Here is a 27,866-nt window from a genome sequence, read left to right as displayed (position 1 = left end):
GATGGGCATTTAGGTTGCTTCCATGTCTTGTCTATTGTAAATAGAGCTGCAGTGAACATTGGGGTGCATGTGTCTTTTTGAATTATGGTTTTCTCTGGATGTACCCAGGAGTGGGGTTGCTGGATCATATGGTAAGTCTATTTTAGTGTTTTAAGGAACCTGCATACTGTTCTCCATAGTGGGTGCACCAATTCACATTCCCACCAACAGTGTAGGAAGGTTCCCTTTTCTCCACACCCTCTGCAGCATTTATTATTTGCAGACTTTTTGATACTTCATTGTAGTTTTGATTTAATGCTGATTCTCTTTAAAAAAAAACAAAAACAAAAACAAAAGCAAAAAACACCCTCTCTGCAAACGAGGGATAGAAGAGAACTTCCTCAAACCCAGCAAAGGGCATCTACAAACCACCCCCTATCACTGACATCATGAGGGAGAAAGACCGGATGGTTTCTCCCCAAGACCGGAACGAAGCGCGTGTGTCCTCCTCCCGTTACTTCCCTCAAGCATTGCACAGGAAGTTCTGTTGGTGCAGTGAGGCAAGAAAAAGAAAGGAAAGACATCACACTGTGAAAGGAAGAAGTAGAACTCTCTTTGTTCATATACAATATGATCGCATATGCAGAGAATTCTAGGGAATCCATAAAAAAGTCACTAGAACTAATAAGTGAGTTGAGTAAGGTTGCAGCATACAAGGCCAAAATACAAAAAACAGTTGTGTTTCTGGGGCTTCCCTGGTGGCACAGTGGTGAAGAATCCGCCTGCCAGCACAGGGGACATGGGTTCGAGCCCTGGCCCGGGAAGATCCCACATGCTCTGATCCAAGCTGCCACTCCCACTATTCTCATCTAAGGGCAGCCATCCTCACCTTTGCCCCTTGGCCCATGGAGAAAAGGAGAATGTGCAACCATCGGCCTGGTGGTTGCCCACATAGAACCCCAGCTAATCACGCTGTCACTGCCCCTGTGGTCCTTCTGCTGTTTGTGCCACCTCTAGGCGTGGAGCTCTGTGCAGAGTTCTCCCACAGGTGCCCTGCTTGGAGGTTTCTGAGTGTGATCTCCCATCTGTTTTCGGTCCTTTCTGAAATCCTGCTGTTTCTAGTCTATTGGGTGTCCTCCTTCCTCAAATGGAACTATGTATGTTGTTTATTTGCATGTTTGGCTGGGTTTTTTTACCTCTACTATTCCTATGAATTTGGTCCAGGAGAATCAAGATTGCAGCATGTAATCAGTTCAGTCCACCACCTTGAAACAGGTGCCTTCTCTCTTCCTGTCTCCCCACCCGCTTCCCAGGTCACTTTCTTCCTCCAGGACCCTGACCCAACTCCGAACACCTGGCCCTGCAACCAGGAACTCAGGAAGCTGCCAAACCTTCCTAGGAAGAGAATTCCAGGGCTGCTTGGTCTTCTTGGTGTTCATTAGTTTTATCCCAGTCACCTTCAGATGTTAACTTCTCGGTTCTAAAGTGGAGTCCGAAGCCCACCATGACCCGCCCCTCAGGAGTCCTTCATCCCAGGTAGAGCCCAGCATGGGTTTTGTGAAAATAGACTTTATTATAATAAAATGTCTCTTTAAACAAACGCCCCCACCATTCCACACCCCTGAAGACCAAGGTGGGGGGGGCATTCAGTCCAACAATCAATCTCCCACCACAGCAAAGGAAACATGCAGAGACACTCACCCAGCCGGAGGGGGAGTGGGGGGAGGTGGCTAGGGTAAGGGGGGAGAGCCCCCCACCCCAATCTGAACAGGGAATGTATGAAAATAGCTGCATAAATCTGTCCTCTTCCCCAGGCCCCCGACTCCAACACAGGCCAGAGGAAAACGATGCAAAGGAGAAGTTGAATCTGATGAGCAAAGTAAGGCAAACCCAACTCCTGCTTTCTGCCGGCTGGCCCGGGGCTCAGGCCAGGAGGGCGGCTGGCGGGAGGGGAGCGCTACGGGGCGGCGTCAGGTCCGCTTTGGCTTGGCCTTTGTCCTTCCCGGGCCTGCGCAGTGGAAGGGAGACGGAGGAAGCTGGGCTGAGGCACTGAGTATGTACATATATACACGGCTCCACGCCCCTGCCCGCCCAGGGGTGGGGGGCTCGGCAGAATCCAGTGCAAACTCTCCTTCAGGGAGGGAAGTCTTGGTGAGGATGGCCAGCGCCGTCCGAGGGAACAGGGTCCCCGGGCCAGGCGTGTGGAGGCCAAGAAGGGACTAGCATCGCATGCTGGACACCAGGCGGAGGTGGGAGAACCAGGAGTCACGAGTCCACAGCCAGGCCTGGCTCTGTGACCCAGGCGCTCAGCCCCTGTGGCCGACTCGCTTCCGCACGCTGCAGCTCAGGCTGCCCTCCTGTCAGAGGAAGATGCCCATCCAGAGGACTCATCCGCAAGGGCTCATCTAGCTCTGACCTTCACCGAGTATAATTCCCATCCGAGTGCCAGAGCGCTGGCTCGGGAGAATGAGAGTCCAGGGCCTTCCCCAAGCAGCCAGGACAGTGCACCGGGGCCTCGGGCCTGCAGGACGGGATGCAGCATCACTCCTTCTTCCCAGAGCCCAGTTTCCTGAGGAGCTGCTTCCCCTTGGAGAGGAGACCCCACACCTTCTTGCCCGGGCCCTGTGGCGCCCCCCCCCCCCATTCAATTCCGGCGAAGCGGCCAGGGCCAGGAGCACAGGGCCAGCCTGGGGGCACTGGGGGCCCTTGTGTTGAGCTGGCCCAGTGCTAGAATGGGAGAGAAAAGGGGCAAGGTCAGGGCCTGACAGCCAACCCAACCCGCCTCCGTTCCGCCACAACCTCAGGGGCCTGCAGACCCCAGGTCACGGAACCACGGTCGCAAACCAAAACCCACCGCCTGGCTACTGGCCCCCACAGAGCGCGGAGAGGCAAACGGGCGCGATGATGCTGAGGGAGCACTGAGCTGGGAGTCGGAGGGGACGGACGTGGGGTCTCATTTCTGCTCTGTTCACTTGGACCTGGGCAAGCCCCTCCCCTTCTCTGGGTTTCTCTGTAGGATGCTGGGCTCAGGAGTCCTTGGACTTGACCCTCGGGTTGGGTGCTCCGAATCCCCCACGGCATCCCCTCCCAACCGAAGGGAGAGCAGGGACGGGGACGCAGGAGGGCGCCACACTCCAGGAACGGTGGTTCCTGCACAGCGCACAGACGGAGGAGCAGGCCCGCACAGGCCAGCAGACGCGGTGTCCGAGGGCCTTCAGGGAGTGGCGGAGTGCCCACCCCACGGGGAGGAGATGGAGACTCTTCCTTGAATGGCCCCCGAGAGGGCTGCAGGGAGCCCGGGGCCAGAGGGGCCTCACGGTCGGGCGGCGCTCCGCGCCCGCCACAGCTCTGGAGGCTGTAGCCCCTCCCTTACCACGGCTCCCTTGCAGAATCTCCTCCTCGCGCTGTTTGCCACCGTGAGTGGCTCCCTCTGCCACAGGCCCACCCAGACTGTGCGGTTAGTGGCCTAAGAACAGCAGCTGGGCAAACGAGAGCCACGAGCAAGCCTCCCCGCTACCCGCCAAATTCCCACATCCACTCTGCGACCTCCTGTGCCTGGTACAGCCCCGTCCGCTCCCGCCAGCCTGTGTGTTCTCCATCCCCTGCCCCCCACTCCCTTCCTCAAACCCCCGCTCCCACCAGAGCCTGGCAGTCTGCTGGCAGGTGCTGGGTGCCCAGCCTGGGGCCCGCCCTCACCTAAGACCCTGGTGATGTGGCAGGGCCGCCCACAAAGAGCTCTGCTAGCACCCAGAGGTCCAAGAGTTTCTTGCCAACTAGCCAGGGCTGATGGCTGGCCGGGGTGGGGCGGAGCGGGGGTAGGCCCTTCCCACCCCCTCCCAGGGCTCCCAGGAGGGAGGGGTTGCTGGGGAAGCAAATGGAGGGAGACTCTGAGCCCCAGAGATGAATGGTCTGGGGTTATCTACGGACTCCAACTGTTTAAGCCTCCCCGTTTATGCCCCCCAGCGGAGAAAATGGAGAGTTGGACATAAAATCATGCATCTGATTCCCTAACAGGTCATGATACAGAGGAGACTGTGGTGGGGGAGACGGTTATTACTGGTGGCGTTAGTGTCATCCATCTGTCACCAATAATAATCACAATATTATAATACCACAGCCGTATAGTATCATAATATACTGATGAGCCATACGAATGTCACATAATATTCTATAAGCCGCATGGGCTATAGAATACGAGGACTCAGCTAATATGGGACATTATATCTTAGGATGACATGTATTCCTGTGGCAGCTGGCATTGCCCAGAGTAAAGCAAGGGGAGGGGCTGATCCTAGGCCCAAATCTGGCTCACGGCAAGAGCTCCGTCCCCTGTTGCCTGGAAGAAGGTGGAAAAGCCAGTTCAGCTCCGCTGTCTGAGACAAAGGAGCGCCGTCTGATTATGGTGACACGAGGAGTAGGGTGACGTGGACATAGGGGGTCGGTCCCCACTTACATGTCGCTTTCTCTGCATATATCTATCTCCATCTAGCACTGGACTCGCCTCCTCCTCGTTCTCTGAAGAACAGGGAACAAAGAGAGGAGATGGGTTACGGCCAGACCATACGCTCTCCACCCGGTCACCAGGTCGCCCAGGTCACCAGGCCTTAGGGGCAGGTGCTGCTTTGCATAGCCCCTGCCTTTGGAACGATCGCACATGGAGACCCAGGGCTTTCCGTTTGGCGCCTGGCCTCCTCACCCTCTCCCTGCCCCGTGAACCTGGAGCTTAATTGTACTCCACCCACCCAGGAAGCTGGGCCTTGCTGGGCCTTGCTGGGCATCTGGCTTTAAAAGGTACCTGGGAGACAGAGAGATGCAGCAGTGGGGTGGGGAGGGTCCCTGTACCAGGGGCTCTGACGGCTAGAGGTGTGGGAGGCTTGAGGGTCCTTTTCCACAGGGCCCCTCACCTGCACTGGCCGGGGGCGTGGGCAGCTGGGGATCAAGGTCTCGGCCTCACCCCACTGCACAGAGGGGCACACGCTGGGAGGGAGCCACCCGGGCTGGGCTCCCTCTGGCGGTAGCTCGCAGTGCGCACCTGGACCACTGCCCGGCTGCACTCCTCGCACGCCGCCGCCCTGCCCACCCCTGCCCCCCTCCAACCACCAGCAGCATAGAGACCCAACTGCTGAGCCGGGAGCCCCGGTCCTCACCTGCCCCTCGGCCTGGGGTGTCCCAGGCTCCCTGTCTGCACCGCCTGCCTCAGGCCCAGGGCCCTCCAAGAAGTTGGATGGAACCAGGCCCCGTTGTCCATTCAGTTCCCCCTGGGGAGGAGATGCTGAGACTAAGACCAGGAGAGGCCTCGCCCCCACCCCCTTGACCCTGAAGCCCCCGGGGGACGGCCTGGGGTCAACGTCACTCTCATGGGAGGCTACCTGGTCCACTCCTCCGGGCTTCCGTCAGGAACCCTTGCTCATCCCCCTCCCTGGCTCTGGGAGAGCCCTCTTGGGCACCCCCACCCCCCACCCCCATGTTCTCACATAGTAGAAACCATCATCGTCCATGCCCCCGAACACAGTGATCACGTCCCCTGCCCGGAAGGGCAACTCTGCCTACGGAGAGACCAAGAGGCACGTGTCAGGCCCGGGGAGTGCCTGCCACCACCCAGCGTGGCTGGGCTCTATCCGAGGGTCCTCACCTCCACATCCATGTTGGGGGAGCTCTCTCGGGGGTTGTAGTCAAATGCAGCCACCATGGAGCGGCGAGCTTTCAGGCCAGGAGAGGAGACCAGCTGGGGGGCGCCTGGGGGGGGAGGGGGAGAAGACTCAGGACTCTCTCTAGAGCCTCCCCCACCCCCGACTATCCTTGGCACTGGAGGCCTGCCGACCCCTATTCACCACCTGCCCGCTAGTCGTAGCCCCTGGGGAGAGGTCGGAGGGGCTGCCCCGCCCCGTCTCTCTCCCCAGTCTCCTCTGCACAGGGAGGCCCCTCACCTGCACAGGGCTGGGCAGGGCCTTCCGACTCTGCTGTGGAGAGAATATGACTGTGAGCCCCGCCCCTCACATCCCTCTTCTTTGGGGGCGGGGGAGGGGGTGCTGGTGCAGGGCAGGCAGGATGATCAGCCTCACACAAGGGATGCAGGAGGAGGACGCTCACACATCAGCCCAGCCCTTTGGTTCTCGCAGTGAACTAAGGCCCAGAAGGGGTAAGTGACTCGCTCCAGCTGGCAGAGAATTTACAGTCGGGTGCTTTCTGGAACAGAGGTCCCAGCAAACCACTGCCCATCTCCATTAGAATGAAGCTGCCCACTGCGGGGGTGGCTGGGGATGAAGGTCTGGCCCGATTCCCTGAACCTGCTCAAGACCTCCCCTGTGTCTCCCCAGGGAGCCACGTAGTGTCCCCACCCTCCCATCCTCACAGGCCCCCGAGGGAGAAGGGGGTCTCACCCACCTTTCTTGGAGCGGCGGGGCTTGGGGGGAGGCCCAGCTGTGCGAGCTGCGGAGTAGACAAAGGGACCGTTCCCTGGTCCAGGAAGGCAAGCAGATGTCAGAGAGAAACCCAGGCGAGGGAGGGAGATGGACAGTGACTTCAATCTTCTCTCGGGGCTGTACCAAGGCTCCTGCACTAGAGCGTCTAAGGGCATTCCTCTCTCATCCCCCACCTCCCGGATCCAAAATACAGGGCCCGTCGCCTAGGCAGTGAACCCCCATTCCAGGCAGCAAGCTCACTGCTGCAGCCACAGTGGCCTCAGTCTCTGAGGGCCCCAGTGGCTCTGCCAGACTCTGGACCAAGCGGGCACCTCGGCCACTCCAGACATGCAAACTGCTCTGGGCGGGGGCGGTGTTGGGGTTGGCACTGTGGTGGCAGGAAGTGGAGGGGGGGGGGCAGGAGCAGGTCATACCTGAACCCTCGACGAGAACATCTGGGGACACACGGCCCCGCTGGAGCAGCTGCCGTCTCCCTGCAGGACTGTCCGCAGTCACCTCGGACACCATGTTGCAGGGGATGTAGCCCATCCGGCCCCCGCCTTCACCCCGATAGAAGCCATCGGCATCCTTGTCCCCAAACACCTGGACGCGAAGAAGACCCGTTGTGTCAGGAGGCCAGTTCAGCTTGCTCCCTGCACCCGAGGCCCCGAGCTCAGAGCACCACACTTGGGACTGCAGAAGGGGGCTGTACCTGTTGTGGAACAGGAGGTGGGGGGAAATAGCCAAGAATACGGATCAGAGGGACGACAGAAAACAGCCCTTTCCGTGTGGTCGTCACCCACTATCTGCACAGCCATGCCCCCAGTCCGGCCCAGACTAGACGCCCCTGACCTCAGAGCCACAGCCGAAAGCCTTCAATAAATACTTGGAGGCACAGTAAAAGTTACAATGCTAACAGCAACCGCTATCACGTTGTGCTGTGCGCCAGGCAGCCTCAGGGCTCTGTGGGTACTGAATGAGTTCATCCTCTAACAGCCCTGTGAGGGAGACACTTAATATTATCCCCATTGTACCAATGAGGCCCAGAGGCGTTAGCTAATCTCCTCAACGCTTCACAGCTAGATGTGGCAGAATCAGGACCCAGCCCCCCATCACCTGGCTCTAGAAGCTGTGTTCTCACCCACGCGTGGCTGTCGTACCCCCAGCGCAGGAAAGGAGGGAGGAAGGGGGACCAGAGAGTGAGTCGGTCACCTTCAGGATCTGGCCCTCCTGGAACGGGAGCTCCTCTTCCCCGGCATCAGGGTTGGGAGACATCGACACGGGGTCATAGTCAAACAGAGCCACAAAGACCCGGACAGGTAGGTCCTGGCAAGCCAGTGCTTCTCCTGGAGGGCTCCTCGGAGGGGCTGTCGGGGAGAGCAGTGGCAGTAAGCTCTGGCCAAGGGGACAGGAAAGCCCCCTCAGCCTGGCCCAGCGCCCCCACAGGTGCTCACCCAGCTCCACGGAGCCTGGCCTGGGGGCCCGGCCCCCTCTCCGCTGGGGGTCCCTCCGCCCAGAGCCGTCCTGCCCTCTGGGCTCCCCAGTCTCTGCTGCCTGCAAAGAGAGGGCAACAGACGGCAGAAGTGACACACCGCCCTCTGGCGGGCACCGCAGCAGGGGCAGGACCCCGCAAGCGCTCCCCCAGCTCAGCCCGGTCAGCGAAAGCGGCACAGCAGAGCAGGGACACACGTTCCTCTCCTGGAGCCGTGGCCCAACCTCACTGGAGGCATCAGACGCCCCCACGTGGGGAGGAAGGGCAGGAGGGCCACCTTAGCAGATGAGTGCAGTAGAGGGACTAAGGTTAGATCTGAGCGCTGGCCGCGGAGCGTGGGAGAGGAGCGCCTCTTCTCGGTGTCGGGGCCGGGTGATGCGGGCCATCACAGTCAGTGTCCTGGAGACGTAACTAGCTAAGCAGAGGAAAGGGCCCCCCGGCCCAAAGGCAGGGGGCTGGCTGGCGGCAATTGGCGACTTATGGCCACAGAATATTGTGCGTCCCAGTTCCGACTGGCAGAAGCAGCAAAGCAGTGGAATGTGGGTGGGAAGAGGCAGGTGAGGGAACCCGGAGGCCCAGCCCCACCTCTGCTGATGGAGGCGGCAGCGTGGAATGGGAGCGGCCGGTGGGCAGCAAGCAGGGCCACCAGGCGGCAGCAGGCAGGGGGCTGCCCGGCGTGGGGAGAGGGCACGGACCCGGGAGGGCGACTCCGTGGCTCTGCCAGCTGCACTGCGGCCTCTCCGCTCTGGCTCCCCTTTCTCCCAGGCCGGGAGGCGTGGGTAGGAGCTGGGGCCTGAATCGGCCTTCGGAGGCCCCCTGGGCCTCCCCGTGGGTGCTGCACCCCACGCCTCCCCATCTCCGAGGTAGCGGGAGCTGGTGGCGCTGATGCCCCCGCCGCCCGTCTCTTGCTCATCCTCAGAATCATATTCGATGCTGATTTCCAAGCACTTGGGGGAGAGGCAGCTGGCCAGGCCCGATTCTGGGGCTGGGCCACGGGGGCACCTCCTCGAAGGGGCCGGCCGCCCTCTCCCACCAGCCTCCGGTCCAGCCCTGGTGCCCTCGCCCACGGGGGGGCCGCCCCTCTCCCGGGCGGGGCCTGGTCGTCCAGAGGCCTGGGACCCGCCGTTGCTGAGAAGTCGGCTGCAGTGTTCACGGGGATCTGGGGACCGCCTGCGGTTGGGGGGCTTCTCGGGGGAGCCACTTCCTTTTCTCCAGCTGCTTCCACCAACTAGTCCAGGCATGTCCTCCAGGCGGTCCCCAGCCCTGGAGGGCTCGGGAGACAAAGGACACAGGCCAGGTCCTCGGGGCCGACCGCTGTCACAGCCCAGCCCCAGGAATGCAGGCTCAGGCGGGTCAGGGCCTCGGGAGGAAGAGCCTGTCCCCCGCATCTTCTCGTCCTCCTCGTCCTCTCCCTCCTCCTCCTCAGGGATGCTAAAGAGCTTCTTGCTGCAGAACTGCTGGAGAGGCAGCTCCAGGATCTGCTCCAAGATCTCCTCGTCGCTGTCAGTCTCACAGAAGGGGTCGGGCTGGGGCTGGGGGGAGGGGGGAGGGCGGCAGGGAAGAGAGGTCCGTGGGAAAAGGACAGAGCTGTGACCTTTGCCCTCAAATGAGGCCAGGGGTTTCAGGTAACCCATAGCCGCCTCTCAGCTTCCTCCAAGAGGAAAGACCAGAGAGAGAGGCTGGCCCAAAGCCACACAGCATGTCCGGGGCAGAGTCAGAGGAAGAATTAGGGGGCACCCCCAAGAGCGGGCTGCCCAGATGCTGGGATCCCGAGGGGTATAAGCGTCAGGGAACAGGCCATGCCTGTAACAGCAGGGAGGCCTCCCACCCCCTCCTAGGAAGCTCCCAGCACGAGCTCTCGGATGGCCAGGGCGCTGCGTCTGGTGGGTTTGATGGGGAGACGTTACAGAAAAGAGCGCCTCATTCTCTCCTTTCTTTCCAGGAGGGCGGAGGCCAAGCCTGAGCCACTTCCTATCTGCTGCTCAGGACAGGGCCCAGGCCACACACCTAGAATGTTGCCGGCACTCGGTGGCATTGGAGCCGCTGCGGACACGTAGGGCAGAGGCCCCCAGAACCCGAGGTCTAGGGCCCACCAGTCCCTCCTCACCCCGTTACCTTGGCCCCAGTGTCCCTGAGGCTGTTGCCAGCAACCTGCTTCTGGAAGGAGCAAGTCCTGACACCCAGCTCCTCGGCCTCCGCCTCCTCCTCCTCTTGGATGTCTGACAGGTCTGAGTTGCGGCCATGGTCCACAAGGGAGTTCCCCAGACGGACCCCAAGCTCGGCCGTGTCCTCTCTCTGCAAGAGGCCAAAGAAGAAGAACAGGGAGGTGAGGGAGGGCGCTTTGGCAGCGTCAGCCCCAGCCAGAATGAACGGGGTCCCTTGGCAGAGGGAGACAGGGTCCTGCCCCAAACGGGGGGGGGACGCAGAGCAGGGGGTGGGGAAGGAGGAGGATGGCAGCCAAAATGGAAAGAAACCTGGAAGACAAAGTGACAGAGAGCTGGCCAGACATAGAGCACGGACCAGAGCAGAGGACAAGCAGAGAGGACAGCCAGACCTGGGCTGGCAGAGGGCAGGGAGGGGGGCCTCGATTCCTTGAGGTGGCCCAGTGTCCCCAGCCCCGTACCTCAGCCCTGGGCCTCAGCCCAGGCCCCGTGTCTCCTGCACGGCAGGCCTCAGCACAGGGCAGCCTCTGGGCCAGCGCTCCCTGGGTGGAGCCAGGGGCCGGGCAGGCCTCTCCCGCGGTCCACTCAGCCTCCTCCTCGGCCAGGGGGGAAGCTGCAGGGCCAGGAACTCGCTCTCCCAAGGTTGGCTCACTGGCCTTCCTGTCCCCTGGGGCACCCAGCACAGCTGCCCCAGCCTCCTCCTGGAATGGCAGGCACTGAGGAAGGGCCCAAGCGCCAGATCCTTCTCCCAGTCTCTACCTGCCCCCCTTCTCCCCAGCAGGGTACCTGAGAGCCAGGCACTGGGGGCTCCTCTGAGGATCCTTTTGGCGTCTCTCCGGGAGAGCTTGCTGGGGAGCCCCCGGGGGGCTCTCGAGTTCCACAGGGGTTGGGGCACCGGAGGGGAGAGCTGGGGTCTCCAGGCCCTGGGGAGGCTGGAGCAAGGGGCGGTCTGGCCTCCGAGCCCAGTCGTGGGGAGGGGCAGGAGACCCTGGCTGGCGAGGAGGCCTCAGCCAGGGCGGGGGCGACGGGAGCCGGGATGGAGTCGGCCGACTCGCCGTGGGGCGACATGGTGCGCACGGCCACCGCGCGGCACGCCTGCGGCAGCTGCAGCTGCAACAAGTCCACCAGCACGCTGCCCGCCGTGGGGGAGGCCACGTCCATGACCTGCAGGGTGGACGGAGCGCGGCACAGGAAAGGGAGGCTGCGGCGGCCAGGTGCGAGGACTCCGCGACCGCCAACCACCGTGACGAGCACCATGCCAGGCACGGCGCCCTTGGCGTGCCACGGCTCATCTAAGCCTCCTGGCCACGTGGTTTCAGTGGTGGAATGCCAGTCACCTGCTACCAGAGCCCATGCTCTTAACCAATCTGCTACTTAGTGCCCAAATGCCAGGGCCAGGCAGCCTCTGTGCCAGGTTGGGGAGACTAGGCCTCTGAGCACGGCGAGGAGGGACCCACATCTCGATCCCAGGGTACAGGTGGGCAGTCCCCAGGGCATACCTTCTGCCCATCAGCATAAATGGCATAGCCTGTGACCCGGACGCCGTTGGAGGTGCCAGCAGCATCAATTGTCACCGGGAGCCAGCTGATGATCAAGATGCCAGGGGAGGGCCCTGGCTCAATCTGCACGTCCAGGGGGGCATCAGGTGGGCCTGGGGGGAGGGGGGCACAAGACCCAATAACGCAGCACACTCCCTGCCAGACGTTAACAGCCCACTTTGCCGTTTCTCTAAAAACGCAGGTAGCAACGGTCTCCCCTTCGGCCACCACCCGTGGCCTGACCTGCCAGGTGTTAAAGACACCAGGTGCCCAAGCCCACCTACCTGCTGGGAGTGTGGTGAACTGCAGGGTGGCAGCCCGTTGCTCTGGCCTCTCCAAGCCTGGTTCCCAGGTCCCTCGAGGTGGGAGCTGAGCCTCCACTCGGGCCTGATAGAGCGTACCAGGCCGCAGGTGGCAGAAAGTGGCCCAGTAGGTGCCAGGGCAGGCGGACGGGCACTCCTCCCCATTGAGGTAGACGGCATGGGCCAAGCTGCTATTGCCGGGCGCCCAGGTGATCTCAGCGGACGTGGCTGTCAGTCGATGGACCCGCAGCTGGCTAGGTGCCACCCCGGCCCGGGCCCCTAGCACCAAGCAACAGCGCAGAGGGTCAGAGCCGCCCCAGCTGGTCAGGGCCTGAACAGAGACACGGAGGGGCCCAGTCTGCAGGTCCAGATTCTCAAGCACAGCCGTGGGGGGCGCCCCGGGCCCCAGGGCCTGCCGCAGCTCCCCATTCACACAGACGTGGTAGCCACGCAGCTCCACGCATTCAGGAGGCGGCTCCCAGGCCAGCACCACGCTGTGGGCCAGCTGCTTGAGGACAGCCAGACAGCGGGGGTGAGGCGCGGCAGGGGGCTCACCCAGGCGCTCGGGCGAGGGGCTCAGCCTGAGCTCGGCCCCCGCAGCCTCTTCCTCTGCTCTGGGCTGGCTGCGTCCCCCGCTGCTCTGGCCCCCGCTGCTGCTGCTGCCCGCGCCGCCACTCAGGAAACTGAGTTCAGGGCCTGAACTGTGGGACAGGTCAGCCAGCTCTGGAGGCAGGGAGGTCAGGAGGTCGTCGTCGGACACACGCTCTACAAAATTGGAAGGGACCAGGCCCCTTCGGCCATCCATGAGCTCCCCTGGTGGCGGGAGGGCAGGGGAGGGGAAGACAGAGAGGAGGTAGAGAAAAAGCAGTCCAATAAATGCATTTTAGCAATGGTTAGTGGGTGACCTTAAGCGTCTGGTTCAGATCAACATTTACCTGTCACCGCTTTTTAAAAGACAGGAGCAGTCAAGATCTGGATTAGGGAGTTACTGTTAATTCTCATTGGTGTGATAACAGTATTGTAGTTATATAGGACAGGCATCTTACATTTTAATGTGCATATGAATCACCTGGAGATTTGTTAAAATATAGATTCTAACTCAGCTCGGTCTGGGTGGGGCTGAGATTTTGCATTTCTCACGAGCTCCCAGGTGATGCTGCAAGGATGCAGAAGAATGTCCTTAGAAGGAGATGCATGTTGAAGTATGTCTGGGTAAAATACCATCTGTCTACAACTTGCTTTTCAATCATCTTTTTAACCTACATACAGAAAAGGCAATTATGGCAAAATGTTAACAACTGTTGAATCTAGGTGGTGAGTACCTAGGTATTCATCGTACTATTTAATTTTTCCGTATGTTTGAAAACTGTCATTTTACACAGGCCTGAGGAGTGAGGGAGGGGGTGCCCCTCAACTTCCCTGTGTGGAAAACAGACATCCTCAAAGGGAGAGGGACGCCCATCTGGTCAGAGTCTAGGAAGGAATCTTTAGACACAGAAGACATACCTGCCAGAGAAAGGAATCCCCTGTGGGTTCTAGAAGGGGTTGAGACCCACAGCAGGCCTGGGTCCAGGAGCATGACTGGCAGTCAGTTCAGACAGCGACTGAAGGTAAGTTCTGTTACCCTGTGCCAGTTGCCCGGAACACTTGGCAATAAAGTATTATAAAGCGTTTGTTTTTTGTTTGTGAGACATCAGAAAAACAAGAAATTGGACACACAGTCTGTCACGTCACAGCCGATTTGGGAAAAGGAGAAAGATTCCCGGGGCACAGATGAGCTGGCGGCTGGTGTGCCTTACTGGGAGAAAGGAGGAGCGAGGGCCAGGGTTTGGGGGGTGTAGGCAGGCCTGAGCTGCAGGAAGGCGCATAAGTTCCCCAACACCCTCTCTCTCTACTTATGCTAGGAGGGAAAAACAAAAAGTAAGGAAACTTGAAGAAGAAACAAAAGGGACTTTCAATAAATTAGATAACGTGAGCACTGTAGTGGGTTGAAAGGTGGCCTCCCCCAAATATGTCCACATCCTAAACCCTGGATCCTATGAATATGACCATATTTGGGAAAAGTGTCTTTGCAAATGCAATTAAGTTAAGGAGCTTGAGATGAAATCATCCCAAACTATCTGGGTGGGTCCTAAATCCAATGACAAGTGTCCTTAGAAGAGACACATAGGGAGAGACACTGAGAGAAGAGGAGGAAATGTGACCACAGATGCAGAGACTGGAGCGATGTGGTCACAAGCAAGGAACACCTGGACCCACCAGAAACTGAAAGAGGCAAGGAACAGACTCTCCCCTAGAGCCTCCAGGGGGGGAGTGTGGCCCTGCCAACAACTTGATTTCACACTTCTGGCCTCCAGAACTGTGAGAGAACACATTTCTGTTGTTTTAAGCCACCCAGTTGGTGGAAATTTGTTACAGAAACCCTAGGAAATTAATATAAGCACTAACACTATGGGGTGTGAGGTTAACGGTAAGAACCATCACACTAAGCAGATCCACAGCCCTGAAAGGCTGGTGCTGGAGCCTGGGCCAGAGTCAGTCTCGTGCCCCTGAAGCTTGAGCCACTGAGAGCAGCCCAGGGGGGACCAGACACAGAAGAAGCAGTCACTTAGCTGAAGTATGAGAAGGAGGAATAGGGCATCCTACACCCAGTTGTCTACATGCCTTTCAATCTAACCCAAATTGCATAGTTCAAATTCTAGTAATTAGTTAATATTTATGTTTTAGCTGCCCCCCTCCAAAAAAAGGTGTTGGTGTTTTTATTATTATTTTTTTAATTAAAAAAAGCATTTTCCCAGGAGCTATTTAATCTTGCTCTCCATTATCCATCCTTATGGAGAATTGAGCTGTTCACCATCATTCCCAGCACCTACTCAAACAGCAGGCGCGGGGCCCAAGGAGGAGAGACTGAGCAGGCTCTGAAAGCTTTGCGTGTTACAGGCCCAGACCTAACCGCTTTCCTAAATCCCCACCCACGGCTGCAGCCCTCACCCTGCCCTGTCCAGCCCGCATCCCAGTCTCCGTACAGTGCCATCCTCCCTACTGTGGAAGGATGCAGCCTGGTGCCTGGCCAGGGCCACCGTGTGGAGTCTCCCAGGCCATTTCTTCTGCAGGCCCCGCCCTGTTGCCCAGTCTCAGTAATGGGGCATCTGCTGCGGTTGCCCCATCCCATGGGCACTGTAGAACTGCCCTGAAGCTCACGCCCTGCCTGGGCCCTGACAACCGCTAACCACTTGTTAACACCCGTTCCTGGGCTCTGGACCCTGATTCCTCCTCCCCACACTGATTGGGGTCCAGCATCAGATCTATGCCACATGCCTGACCTCGAGGTCACTCGTGCTAAGCGCTGCCATGCCCTGTCTGCCAGCACAAGAGTGAACTTAGCCGACATTCCCTGTGGCATGCTGTCCGCCACCTGGACCGTCGTAGGCCCTGTCTTGCTCTGGGCAGGTCTGGAGTCAGACCAGCTGCTCCCACAGCCCTTCCGTTCCCTTTCCCCGCGGGCTGCCGGGTCTCTGGATGCCTTTCCACTGAGCCTGAGAAGTTACAGTGGGCTGAGAGCATACAGATGGGTGGAGGTCTTCGGGAAGAGGAGCTTCAAAGCAGGCGGATGGACGGAATGACCCCCCCGCCTTCCTACCTTCAAAGAAGCCATCCTCGTCCATGTTGCCATAGATGTAGATGTACTCGCCAGCCGTGAGCGGAAGTTCTGCCTCTGGGTTCTCATTGGGGCCCTCGAAGGGGTTGTAGCTGTTGGGGGAGGTGGAGAGGAGGAGGAGGACAGCGACGGACGTTCTGTCTCCGTGTCCCGTGTCCTCCCCGCCAGTGCACTCGGCCTCTACGGAGACTTGGTTGTCCCCCTTTAACCACGTGGAGCACCCACTGCGCCCACCCCAGCCCAACGAGGCTAAGAGGGCATGTCCCGCTGGGGTCCCTGCCCCACCCCCGCCGTCTCCAGAGGCCGCGCTCTTCACCGGCCCCCTCTCCCTTACAGCCCAAGTGCTGGGGAAATGGGGAGCAGGGGTGAGGGCCCACCTGTAGCGAGCGAGGAAGACCTGGATCCTGGCTCCTCCCCGGCTGCCCTCCGGGGCTGCTGGCGGCAGGGAGACGCTGTCTGCCTCCAGCTCCTCCACCTCGCTGGCTGTGTCCACCTGCGGACACGCAGAAGGGGCCAGTCCCCTCCAGGACCCAGGGGCCAAAGGCAAAGCAGGCAGAGGAGGACCCACCGTTTTGAGAAGAGAAACTGAGCAGATGCTGGGCAAGGCCGGCAGTGATGGGCCCGATGTTTTCTAACTCAGCACCTGAGCCGGCAGGGCCTGGCGGAGCCCAGGTGCCCTGGCTCAAGGGACGGGAGGGTGGGGCGGGGTACACTAGATCCCTCCCTGAGCCCCGGCCTCTTTTCTGCACCAGCCCAGTAAATAAGACCACTTTCCCCATCGGAGAGGGGGCCAGCCACACCGGTGGCGGAGGGGCTGGGGAGGGTGTCCCACGACAGTCTGTCTCTTTAAGGTAAAAACGCCGCCAAGCACTCGGATGGTGGAGAGCTGGAGGCCAGGAGGCAGAAGGGGCCGAGAAGGCCCCGTGACGAGGGTACCGGGAGCGGAAACCGGGGCACCCAAAGCCAGCACCACCGCTCCATCCCACGAGGGGGCAGTAGAGGCCGCGGCCGGGTTCTAGCCCCCCGAAACCACCCGCGACGGCAGGGCTGCTCCCGACCACCCTCCCGGCCCACACACTTCCCGGGGTTTGGAAGGTAGAGAGAGGGATGAGGTGATCAGAGGGGTTGTGAGCGACACCAGAGAATTTGGTAGTGGTAACAGCTGCCACACGTTAAGCGTCTACGGTGTGCCCGGCACCGAGGGAGGTGCCACCCTTGTATTTTTTCACGTAATCCTCACAGCAGCCTCACGAGGCGGGGTTATTAGTTCCAAATGCAGACAAGGGAACCGAAGCCCAGAAAGAGGCAGCGACTTGCCTGGGACAAAGCTGGGACCTGAACCCCGGAACCTGTGCTCCTTCTTAAAGGACCGCCTGCTTCTGCCACAGACACTCAGGACCAGCCTCATTAGGCGGATCCTGGCGCCAAAGTGCCTGCCTCCATCCAGCCCAGGACTCTAGGGCCTCTCTGGGCCCCAGAGGGGTGGGGCTGGGCGGCCCCAAGGGAGGGCTTGCAGGAGGGTGGGATGGGCCCCACCTGAGCTCCCCGCCCACCGGGAGGAATCCACGGGCCCCTCTCTCCCGGGGCCTGGCTCCACTTCAGACCCCACACGGGCCAGCGGCCACCCAACTCCTGGGTCACCTCCCCACCCCCCTTCCCCACAGCAGAGCCAGACCCCAGGCCCCGCCCCAGCACTGACCTCGGGCGTAGGGCATGACTTGGGGCTATTGTGGATGGACTCGGAGCGAGAGGAGTTGGAGAGAGACTCTGCCTTCTTGGCCGTCCTTCGGGGGCCCCCCGCAAGGGTGGCAGGGGCAGGCTCGGAAGACTTTGGGGTGCAGCGCCCTGGGGAGCCTGGCGGGAGGTCAAGGTCTAAAGAAAAGATGACATGTAGCCTTGGGGTCTGTGGCCTGAGGAGCGACCAGAGACCAAGGGTCCTCTTGGATCTAGGGCTCAGGCCCTCCATGGCCAAGTTTCCTTACAAGAAGGGAAATACTGGGTGGGGGGGGGAACTTACTAAGTGGAGGTGGAGGTGATTTACATATATTATTTCATGGGCTCCTCAGAGCAGCTTGATGAGGTGCATTGGATGCTCCTGTCTTACAGCTCAGAACACGCGGCCCACAGAGCGTTAGCAGCATCAAGAACTGTTACGTGAGTGGAGCTGGGACCACGAGATCCGACTGACGCCCAGCTGGCTCTTCACCAGCCCATACTGCCTGCTACTGACTCCTAGTGCCCACCTCCCAGCCACGGCCACAGAGACCTTGTTGAAGGGGAGGAGCAGCGAGCCGAGGTGCTCCCCGTGGGCTTGTTTCTCCCCAGTGGAGCCTGGCTCAAGCCACACCTGGCTCTAACTTGCTGTGTGATTGTGGGTGAGTTGCTAGCCTTCTCTGACCCTGAGTTCTGCTCTCTACAAAAAACCCCAGACCTGGGGATTCCAGGCTAATGTCACTGGGGTCTACCTTACCTTTGGGGCCAGACCCCCGGCAGGGCTGGGGGGTGGAGCAGCAGCAGGGGGCTGGCGGGCGGTCCCCAAGGGTACTGTAGCCCAGGGCGGAGGTGAGCAGATCCAAGGGGCCCGGGTGCAGGCGGAAGGCCTGGAGCTCCTGCGCCAGGAGGCTGAAGCGCTCGGTCTGGCTGCGGCACTGCTCCTCCAGCTCTCGAACCCGGACCTGGGCCAAGAGCCACGATAAGCCACAAGACCCACCAAAGCTGCCAGATCCAAGCTGTGCCATCTCCACACAGCCCCGCACTAGGCTTCAGATCACATCTGCCCAGCCCCTAGGCCTGGGCACGAACCCTCAGCCTGGCTGCCCCACTGCCCCGAATAGTGGGCAGCTGAGGGTAAAGACCGGGAGCTGTGGGCCAGCCTCACTCCCAGCCCTGACTCTCGCAGCAAGGCCTCGTGCCCCAGGCAGCGGCACTTCCTGCTTGTGGCTGCTTTCTAGGCCAAAAGGGGTCGCCCTACCCCCATCACCACCACAGTATCACTTCAGCAGTTTTCTCAGCTCCGTGGCTTGTCACCCTGCCACAGTCAGTGACCCAAATCCCTGCCCTCAGAGAAGTCCCCGGAGAGATCCCACACGGGAGCCAGGGACATCTTTGTGACAGGAATGAACCAATTCCCAGGAATTTTTCTCAGGGATCAGGAGAGTCCCCGTCAAGGAGATCATGGGTTAGACGGGCGAGGGACTTCCTCAAGGTCTCAGCGGCTAGGTTTTAGAGGCGGGCAGGGCCTGTGTGTGCCAAGCACAGTGGCAGATCTGGGACGAGGCGGTGGCCCACATGTCCTGTGAGAATCCCAGCCCATCTACGGAGTCTCAGGTCTGCTACCAGTTGCACCCCCATCGTTGGACATGAGGGTTGGAACCCCTTAGACCTAAGGGAGGAGACGCAGCTCGGCCAGCCTGGAGAGGTGTTGGGGAGGCCCCCCCGCAGGGAGGTGGGGAATCAGGAGGACGTACCTGCATGGAATCCAGGGTAGACTGTGGCAGGGGAGGAAAGCACAGAGGAAGGTTAGAGCACAGAGGAAGGTTAGAAGCCTTACCCTGGAGGTCATTGCCCGGAGAGGGAGGGAAGGAAGGAGGGACCCAAGCGGACCCCGCCCAGTCAGCTCCCTAGACCGACTAAGCAATTGCTAAAGGGAAGGATATTGCAGGGCCAAAGGGGGAGGGGATCCCCCCCAGGCCCCAGAGCACTTAGGGGCCCTTCCTGGGAGCCCACTCCCCACACACCCACGCCACCCATTCCAGCGCTCTCTGAACCTCTCCAGCCTCCCCGAAGCGGGCAGAGCTAATGGCCACCCCCAGGGACCCACCTCCAGCAGCTGCACGGCCCCTTCGTGTTCCCTCTGGGCTTCCGCCTGGGCCTACAGGTGGGAGGAGGCAAAACGCTAGAGGAGAAGGATGAGGAATGGGGGTGGGATAGAGTGTGATGGAATGGGGGAGGGTAGGGAGGGCGAAGGGAGAGAGAAAGGGGAGGAGGGGAGAGGACGGGCCGGGGGAGAAAGAGGGAAGGGGGCTGGGAAGGGGCCGAGGCCTCCTCCCACTGACCCCCACCCGGAATGGAGTCAGAGCGCAACAGGGTCGAGAGGGGCCTCAGGCTGCTTCTCTCTTCCCGGGACCTCCTGCCCCAGGGTTTCCCTCCTCTCGACGCTCTTCCTCAGCCTCTGCTGCCGGCTCATCTTCTACCCCTCTGGAGTGTTAGGGCGCCGCAGGGCACAGTGCTGGGCCTGCTTTTACTCTCTCCCAAAGGGTCCCCTCGAGTCACCCGACTAGACACACTGAATACTCCAAAACCTGTCTCCAAGACCAGCGTCCCCAGGACTCGAGACTCATAAACCCAGCTGTCTACGGACATCTCCACTTGAGTGTTTAACACACAGCCCGAAGTTGGCCAAAATGGAACTCAGGATTCCCTGCCTCTCACATCTGAGGGCCTTCATTCCTCACTCCTGGAGAGTGAAAGGCCTCACCCTCCATTTGGTCAGCAAATGGGTGAAAGAACGGGCACTCAACTGGAATCCCATGGTGAATCCTGTCAGTTCTGTGCCCAAAATAATATTCCACATCTATCCACTTCCTTCCATCTGTGTTGCTACACCCTAATCCAGACAGCCACCATCTCCCGCCTGGACCCCTGCAGCCACCCGGCAGCTGACTGCCCTGTTTCCGTGCCCACTGCCCCGTCCATCCTCTGCCGTGCTGCCAGCGCGATCCTCTAAAATGATGAATCAGATCATGCCACTCCCCTGCTCAGGACCTTTCAACAGCTTCTAACTACTCAGAGAGCAAAATATCCAAACCCTTCCCGTGACCTCTGAGGCCTGATGTGATCTGGCTCTTGCCCACTCAGGCTGTTCCGTCCATCCTACCACGTTCTAGCCGCACTGGTCTGCACCCCCAAGCTCCTTCCTGCCGCAGGGCATTGGCACATCTATTCCCCTTCCCTGGAGTGCTCATCAGCTGGCTCCTTCTGGCCCCTGAGGTATTAGAGGCCTTCCTTGCCGAGCTCTCTAAAGAGACCGCTCACCCCATCCCAGCCACTCTGTGTCACATCACCCTGGTCACTTCCCCCACTGCGCTTGTCCGTGACTGGGATCGTCTCACTCCTGGATCTGTTTACTTGCTGATCGGTCAGGGACCTGACCTTGGCCCCCTCCCGGTCCCTCCAGTGCCCGGCATGGTGCCTGGCACACAGTGGGTTCTCAGTAAATACCCACTGGCCGAGTGACGGTAAAGCCGGGGTCCGGCAACCTACCACCCTTCCCCCGCTCGGCCCCCCCAACCCTGCACCCACCCGCTGCAGGCTCCGGACCTCCTCCTGCTTCTCCTGCAAGCTAAGCCGAGCCTGCGCGTGCTCCGCCTCCAGCTGCCGCCTCCGCTGGGCCACCTCCCGCATGTGCTGAAACGCAAGAGCCCGCGTCAAGGCCCAAGCCCTGCTCTACTGTTCCTATAGAAGATCGAAGGTGAGGGTGCCTCAGACACCCTCCAGATACTCTCTGTCGAAAAGGAAACTGAGGCTAGAGAAGGGAAGGGCCAGCGGCACCAGGACTCGGCCTACACCCCAGTGCCCCACAGAGGGCCACTGTCCCGCTTTCTCCCTGTGCCAGGGACCGATGCCCCCGCAACACACACACAGGCCCCTCACCTTCAGCACCTGCTCCAGGCTCTCCAGCTTGCTCTGCAGGCCCCGGCTCTTGAGAAGGGCCGAGTCCCTCTCCTGCGTCACTCCCAGGAGCTGGCCCCTCAGCTCCACGTTCTCCCATTCCACCTGGAGAGCGGGCAGCGCCAGGGAGTGCAGGGTGTGAGCCTCAACCCCCAGCATCCTCGCCAGGGGTAAGAGTATGCGTCATACTCTAGCCCAGTCCGGGGTGGTGGGTGGAGGACCAGGGGCCTAGCAGGACCTGGGCAGAGCCGCTACCTGCTCCTTCTCCGTGGCTCTCCCACTGAGCCGGGAGTTCTCCTCCACGAGGCGGGCATTCTCACTCTGGGCTTCCCTCAGCTGCAGTTCCTGCGAGACCAGAGGACCTCTGGGGAGGGTCCCAGCGCCCACCTTCCTCCTCTCCCCACACAGAGGACACTGCCCTCCCCGACCTGGAACCTGCATCAGCCAGGAAAGGGGAGCCCCGCAGAACGGGAGGACAAGCGCACTCCCTGGGCAGGAGGGAAGCAAGCAGAGCTGAGGGGAGCCCACCACCGGGCTGGCCTGAGGGAAGGGTGGAGCTGGCCCCCCGGGAGGCCCTCCAGGCTGGGCGCTCACCAGCTCCTCACATCGCCTCTGCTTTTTCCGGGCTTCCTGCTCCAGGCTCTCGCATTTCTTCCGCTTCTTGCTGAGCTCTGATTCCTGCGAGGTCAGAATGGAGCTCCTCAGGTGGGAAGGCAGATCCACCCAGAATGGGTCTCCTCCAGCCCTCGACCTGGGACTTACCAGCTGCTGCACCCTCTGCTGTGTCTCTGGCTCCCCTAGGACCACGGGTGGGTTGTCCACATCCTCCTGGGGCGTGGCCTGGAAATGGCCAGGGGCAGAGAGCTGGCACCTGAGAAGAGGGCCTCAGGGCAGCCTACCCCCAGCCCCACCTGTCTGAGGGAGGGTCCCACCCCATCTCACGGTCAGCAAAGAGATCCCTGCCCGGGAAGTAGGGGTGCCGTCTGCCCCCCACCGTATCCCCTCATCTCCAGCTGATGTGGAAGAGCAGAGGCCGCACCCCCGTGTCCTCCAGACACAGTGCTTTGAGATCCTGAGACCCACGCGTGCCCTGGGAGATGGGTCCCTTATCCAGGCCAAAGCTTTCCCTTTTTAGCTTCCAGCCCTGCTCTGCGCTCAATAACTGTCCTCGGTGTCCTTCGGCGACTGGCAGAGAACTAGGAGGCTGCCTGGGCCCCCAGGGATGTGGTGTCCCCAGAGCTAAGGGTTATGGATCCATAGAATCTGGGCTCGGCCCAGAGCCTGCAGACCTGGCCAGACCCTCCTCCCAGCTTCCACCAAGCCCACACTGTTGCACGTCCCAGTTATCGGGGCAAACTCCGGAGGCGGACAGGTCTTGATGGGCGATGCATCTCCCTCTCTGGGCCAGGCAGAGGGGCAAAATCTGAGCAAGAAGTATCCCACACCCTGAGGCCTTGGTCGCCAGGAGGTCCCTTCTCCCTCCCCTCTTCCCGGAAGGGGGCGGACCTAAGTGCTGCCCAGTACAGAGGATGGAGAGGAGCCAGACCTCTAGGTCCTGGGGGTCCGGAGCGGGGTCCCTAGCCCTCGGACCAGGGGCCACCTCAGCCCGGCGCCCAGTGAGGGTCGCCCGTACCTGGAGCTGGGGGCGGACACACTGCCGCCCCCGAGTAGCCGGGCCGGGCCTGACGGACCAGGCGGGCGCTGAAGGGGGCGTCCCCGCGCTGCGGCGGCTGCGGCGGGAGGCGGCGGCGCGGGCTGGGCCCCGGCTGGCTGCCAGGGCAACCGGGGATTTGCAGCCGGGCCGTACCACTGGCGGCACGGCAGGGGCGGCGGGGCGGGCCGCGGGCCTCAGGCCTGCGGAGGGCGGACCTCGAGCCCCTGGGGGCGGGCGCGGCGCAGGTACGAGCCCCGGGGGCCGGGCAGAGGACCCTGCTCCCTGCTGGGGACAGTCCCCCAAGCCCTTGCAGTGCGCACGCCACCACCGCGTCGTCGGGGCCCTGAGCGGCCCCGAGCCGCTCCCACCCCCATCTCCGCACACCCACACACCTGCCCATGCGCCGGCGCTCACCTCTCCCGGGGCCCCGGGGGCGGGCGCCCCTGCTCTGGCCGGGGCGGCCCGACCTGGGGGCCGAGGCGGCGGGGGCGGCTCCCTCTGGTTGCGCAGGGCGATCTGCCTCTGCAGCCGCAGCACCTCCCGCTGGGACTCCCGCAGCAGCCGGTCGAAGTCCCGCACGTGGAGCCACTGGGGGCCCTCCTGGAGTCGCGGGACAAGGAAGGGAGTCGGGCCTAACCCCTGCCCAGCCCCACGCCATGCCCAGCAGAGCCCGCCCTCCGCCTGACTGGAGGGGCTCCGGGGCGGGGGAGGGTACACATCCCCCCATGCATACATGCCTGGTCATAGATGCATGCTTACAGAGCCACATGCTTCCGCTAGCCCGTGTGCAAATATTCCCAGGAACTCGTTTACTGGGCACGCACGGCGTACCCGGCACTGTGCTAAATGCCTTGAGAACATCTCTTCACACTAGTGTGAGGTATGTGTGGATTCATACAGTCAGACCCACCGGCATGCAGCCTGAAGCCTGGAGCCCAGAAATTCCCAGGTCTGGGACTCATGGCTCCACCCACTTCGGTTCAGGCTCCTTCTCTCCCCGCTGCCACCTGGGCCGTTGCCAGGGGAACCTACTCCCCAGCAGCCTCCACCTTCTCGCTTTATTTACATCTCATTAACATCTCAGTCCACATCCCACACTGCCGAGCAGGCGGCCCTGTGTAGGGCTGAGCTGGAAGGGGTGACCAGGGCCTCCTCGCACCTTGCCAGCCAGGGTGAGCCTGGCCTGCAGCTCCCTGCACTCCCGCTGCAAGGCAGCAATCTGCTTGTCCTTGGCCAGCAGGGCACTGGCTGTCTCACTGAGGTCCCGGGCTCGCTGGCGGGCCAGGGCCTTCCGGCACAACTCCAAGCTGGCCCCTGGACTGGGCATGGGAGCACTCACCTGGCCAGAGGAGGGGTAAGGCCAACGTCATCTGAGGGCTGGGGCGGTCCTCCCACTCCTCAGCTCCTCCCACAGGAGGGGTTGGGATGAAAACCTACAAGTGTGGCCTCCTGCTTCTACCCTGGGTCTGCATCTACCCTCAGGAGACCAACAGCCTCCCTTTGACCCAATCAATCCCTGCCACCCTCAAGCGGGAGTGAAAGGGTTAACTGCACATCCTAGTTTAGGCCCAAAGGATGCTGCTAATTGAGGGCTGCCCCTGTGATGGGTTTTCATCCCTGCCCCCAGCAGATCTGCACCCAGAGATGAGCTCAGCGGACGCTGCAGCCAGCACCAGCACGTGGTGATCCAGAATCCTGCTCCCCGCCTGCTCAGAAACTCCCCGCCCAGCCCTCCCCTCCCTCCTGTAGCTCCAGAAACCCTCAGCCTCCTAGCCTGGCTGGCATTTGCCCTTCCTACACCTCAGCCCCTGGGTTCCTGCTCTCCTAGGTGCTAAGGGTCCGTGACTCCCAAGCCTCACAGTGGGGTCCTTGGCAACTCTAGGTAGGGGTTCACCCTCTCCGGGTCTTGGGGTCATGTTCTGGTTCTCCGGCCCAGCCCTGGCGCCCCTCTTCCCTGGTCGCCCAGCCTCCATCCAGTGGCTTCCCAGCCTCACCACCCGCAGGTTAGTCTCCTGCAGCTTCTGGGCTCTCTCCTCCAGGCGCTTGGCAATGACCGCCAGCTCCGCGTTCTTCCGCTTCAGTCTCCGCACCTTCTCCTCCGTCTCGGGGAAGCTGCTCTTCCTCTGACAAGGGGTCAGCCAGAATTGGGGCATGTGGGGAGCACCCCCCAGACCCAATCCTCAGCAGCCCGGGCCTTGGGCTAGAGTCCTGGGCTCACAGTGGGGTTCTTGGCAACTCTAGGTAGGGGTTCTCCCTCTCCGGGTCTTGGGGTCATGTCAGCTCCATGGAGCTCCCACCTGGAGCGATGCTCGTGGGATGAGGAGGACGCCGAGGCAGAGGCCCGGGGTGTCTGAGTCTGCCCCCCCCAGCGCCAACCCGGACCCGGACTCGCTTTCCAAGCCTCACCAGCATCTGGTTCTCCTCATTAAGGGTGGCACAACGCTGCTGCAGCTCCCCCACGGCCCTCAGCAGCTCCAGACTGGGCCTGTCCCCAAAGCCCATTTTCAGCTCGCCCTGACACGGGAAAGGACAGGGCACAGCGACTCAGGAACCCGCCCTACCTGTGGAAACCAGAGCCCTCCATAGGGAAGCATTCCCCCTCCACAGTCCAAGGAGACATGGAGACGAGAAGGTTCTCCCACACAGTTCAGGCCTCCGGGGGGAGCACAGGAGACCCAGGAGAAGGGGTTGTTCAGTCCAGCCTGCCGACACTAGCGTCCCCCAACCCTGGCACCCTGTCTGCTAGTCCTCGATTCTTCCCATCCCTGCCCATCTTCCCCTCTTGGGAAATGCCAGCTCGAGCTCCCATCCACACTCCTCCAGGCTCCTCAGGGCCCCTGAGTCCCCCAAAGTCCTGGTCCCTCCATCTTCTACAGGAGACTGCTCGTACCGACCCCAAAACTTGTCCTCCCTGGCTCAGCCCAGCACTGAGCCCCCTCCCCTGAATCTGCTTCCTCTGGACTCTGATTCCATCACACACCTCCACACGCCCCCAGTATCCTCCAGCCCCCAAGGACAGAGACTTGCAGAGGAGACACACAGACATAGACAGACAGACAGTCAGAGAGAGACTCACAGAGGGAGGGGGAAGGGGGAGGGCCAGAGGTAGACAGAGAAGGCAGAGTCAGAAGGACAGACAGATGGCAAAAAACGGAGCCAGTGAGATTCCTGACCAAAGGAGGGAGGACAGACAGTCACAGAGACGAACCCACAGACAGAGATGGGCCCGGAGAAGAGAGGTGGGCGGTGAAGTTGCGTGTCATGCCAGGCTGGAGGGCATGGTGAGATCCCCGACCTCGCAGACCCCAACCGTCCACAGCACCCTTACCTTAGAGAAAGCCTCCACCTCCTTGCCCTCCAGCCTCTGGCAGCTGAGTCCAGAGCTCAGTGCTCCCGGCCCGGGGCTGGGCAGCCCAGTTTCTGTTCTTTCAGGCTGGATGCCCCCCACAGACCTGGGGCTTCGGGCTCCCTCGGGCTCGGAGCTCTCCTCAGGCCTCAGTTCTCCAACACGCAGAGCTGCCGGAGTATCGGCAATGCTTGGGGATGCACCTCCAGGTTCGCCCCCCTGGCCTGGAGTCCAGCTCTGCCAGGCGGGCAGTGCCCATGACTCCATGTTTCCGGGGTCCCCCGGCCGGGGGAGGGGTGTCAGTTGCTCCATGGTTCTGCCAAGTGTCCCCAGGACCCGGGCGGGGGGACATCACCCAGCCAGGTGGAGGGGCTGGTGAGGGTCACGCCAGGCCAGACCCTTTCCTCTCTGAGCTCTTGGCTTCACCGAAGCTCCATCCAAGGTTGACTGGGTTCTTCCTCACCCACAAAGGAGGCTGCAGGAGTCGGGGCTGCCAGGGCTGAGCCGGGGGTACGCGAGCTGTGTCTGTTCGTGGCTGTGTGTGCGCAAGTGTGTGGAGGAGCACGGGTGTCCCCGTTGGGGTGGGGAGGATGTGCAGAGGCCACCGACAGCCGTGCCCGGGTGAGGGTGAGGGTGTGCGCGTGTCTCCAGGCCCGCCTGTGCCGGTCAGCTGCCGTGTGTGTTTGGAGGATGGGTGCCCCCACTTGTGCGTGCCACGGGGTAGTGGTTCTGCGTGTCACTGTCTGTGCCTGTTTCAGAGTTGCCGGTTGTCTCTGTGTGTGGCTCTCTGTATTGCAGGGCTGTGGCAGTGTGTGACGCTGCCACCGTTTGTGTCTGAGTGTCTCAGTGCTGTGCCGCTGTGTGCATCGCTGTCATGGTGTGTCCGTCAGCGTCTGTGAGTCTGACCATCCATCACGATCCCTCAGCCTGGCTAGGGTCCACGGGAGCTGCTGGGGTGATCCCCAAAGGTCTGCTGTGGTCCTTTATCTCCTGCTTCTCTCTCCGCTGCTGCTCGCCAGCTTGCTAGGAGGCTGGGCTGGTCTTAAGGAGGCCTGGGTCGGTGGGCTGCTTGCCTCATAGTCTCTGTCCCTGCTGGCCTCGGCTCTGGGGACTGGAAGGGTCCCCTACAGTCCCGGAGCCCTGAAATGGTGGGCGCCGAGGAGGGCTGAGCCTCAGAATAAGGGGGTGAGTGAGGGAGAGCCAGCTCTCCCCTCCCCCCTCCCCTCCTACCCACCAATAGGAAGTCGGCTGCTGGTTTCCATGGTGATGGCGCTGGACTGGTGGGCTGGACCGGCAGGCAGTGTCGGGACAGAGGGAAGAGCAGGTTCCTTACAGGATCTCGGCCCAGTGCCCCCAACATGTGACCTCCCACCCCTCCCACACACACACCCACATTTTCCAGGGTACAGAGACCGGGGGGCTGCAGACAGTTCTCCCCACATCAGTCCCAGCCCAAGCCAGGTAGAGACAGAGACAGGAGTTGGCATGACAGATAGACAAGGGATCCAGCCATGGAGAATGGCAGGAATAGAAAAGATGGGATTTGAGATGAAACAAAGAGAGAGACAGGGAAATCAAGGTAATGACAACAAGAAGATAGAAGCAGAGAGACAGAGGTGGAAATAGGCTGAGGGAATTGCTTTCGCTTGCTCCTGGCAGGTTGC

General features: G+C 61.2%; 1 protein-coding gene across 1 annotated transcript; it reads right to left on the bottom strand.

Annotated features, from left to right (window-relative positions):
* Positions 1-1,572: 1,572 nt before the first annotated feature.
* On the bottom strand, positions 1,573-26,514 carry TSPOAP1 (TSPO associated protein 1; the record flags this gene model as incomplete). The annotated part of the gene is made up of 32 exons (XM_082603165.1): positions 1,573-1,987; positions 4,433-4,494; positions 5,127-5,237; positions 5,454-5,525; positions 5,612-5,715; positions 5,907-5,939; positions 6,364-6,435; positions 6,815-6,983; positions 7,593-7,747; positions 7,835-7,930; positions 8,564-9,404; positions 9,988-10,167; positions 10,496-10,735; positions 10,821-11,198; positions 11,534-11,685; positions 11,857-12,687; positions 15,515-15,624; positions 15,910-16,025; positions 17,232-17,404; positions 18,003-18,207; positions 19,000-19,020; positions 19,353-19,403; positions 20,834-20,938; positions 21,185-21,307; positions 21,458-21,547; positions 21,797-21,880; positions 21,965-22,042; positions 23,271-23,456; positions 24,016-24,195; positions 24,851-24,979; positions 25,263-25,370; positions 26,185-26,514. 31 exons carry the CDS (start codon positions 26,512-26,514, stop codon positions 4,465-4,467), a joined length of 5,553 nt encoding a protein of 1,850 aa, XP_082459291.1. The 3' UTR covers positions 1,573-1,987; positions 4,433-4,464.
* Between the last annotated feature and the right edge of the window lie 1,352 nt (positions 26,515-27,866).

This window comes from Mesoplodon mirus (genome assembly GCF_964341445.2).
Source record: "Mesoplodon mirus genome assembly, chromosome: 18".
Classification (NCBI taxonomy): Eukaryota; Metazoa; Chordata; class Mammalia; order Artiodactyla; family Ziphiidae; genus Mesoplodon; species Mesoplodon mirus.
Note: the sequence above shows the minus strand (reverse complement) of the source record. Positions and strands in the feature narration are given on the sequence as shown.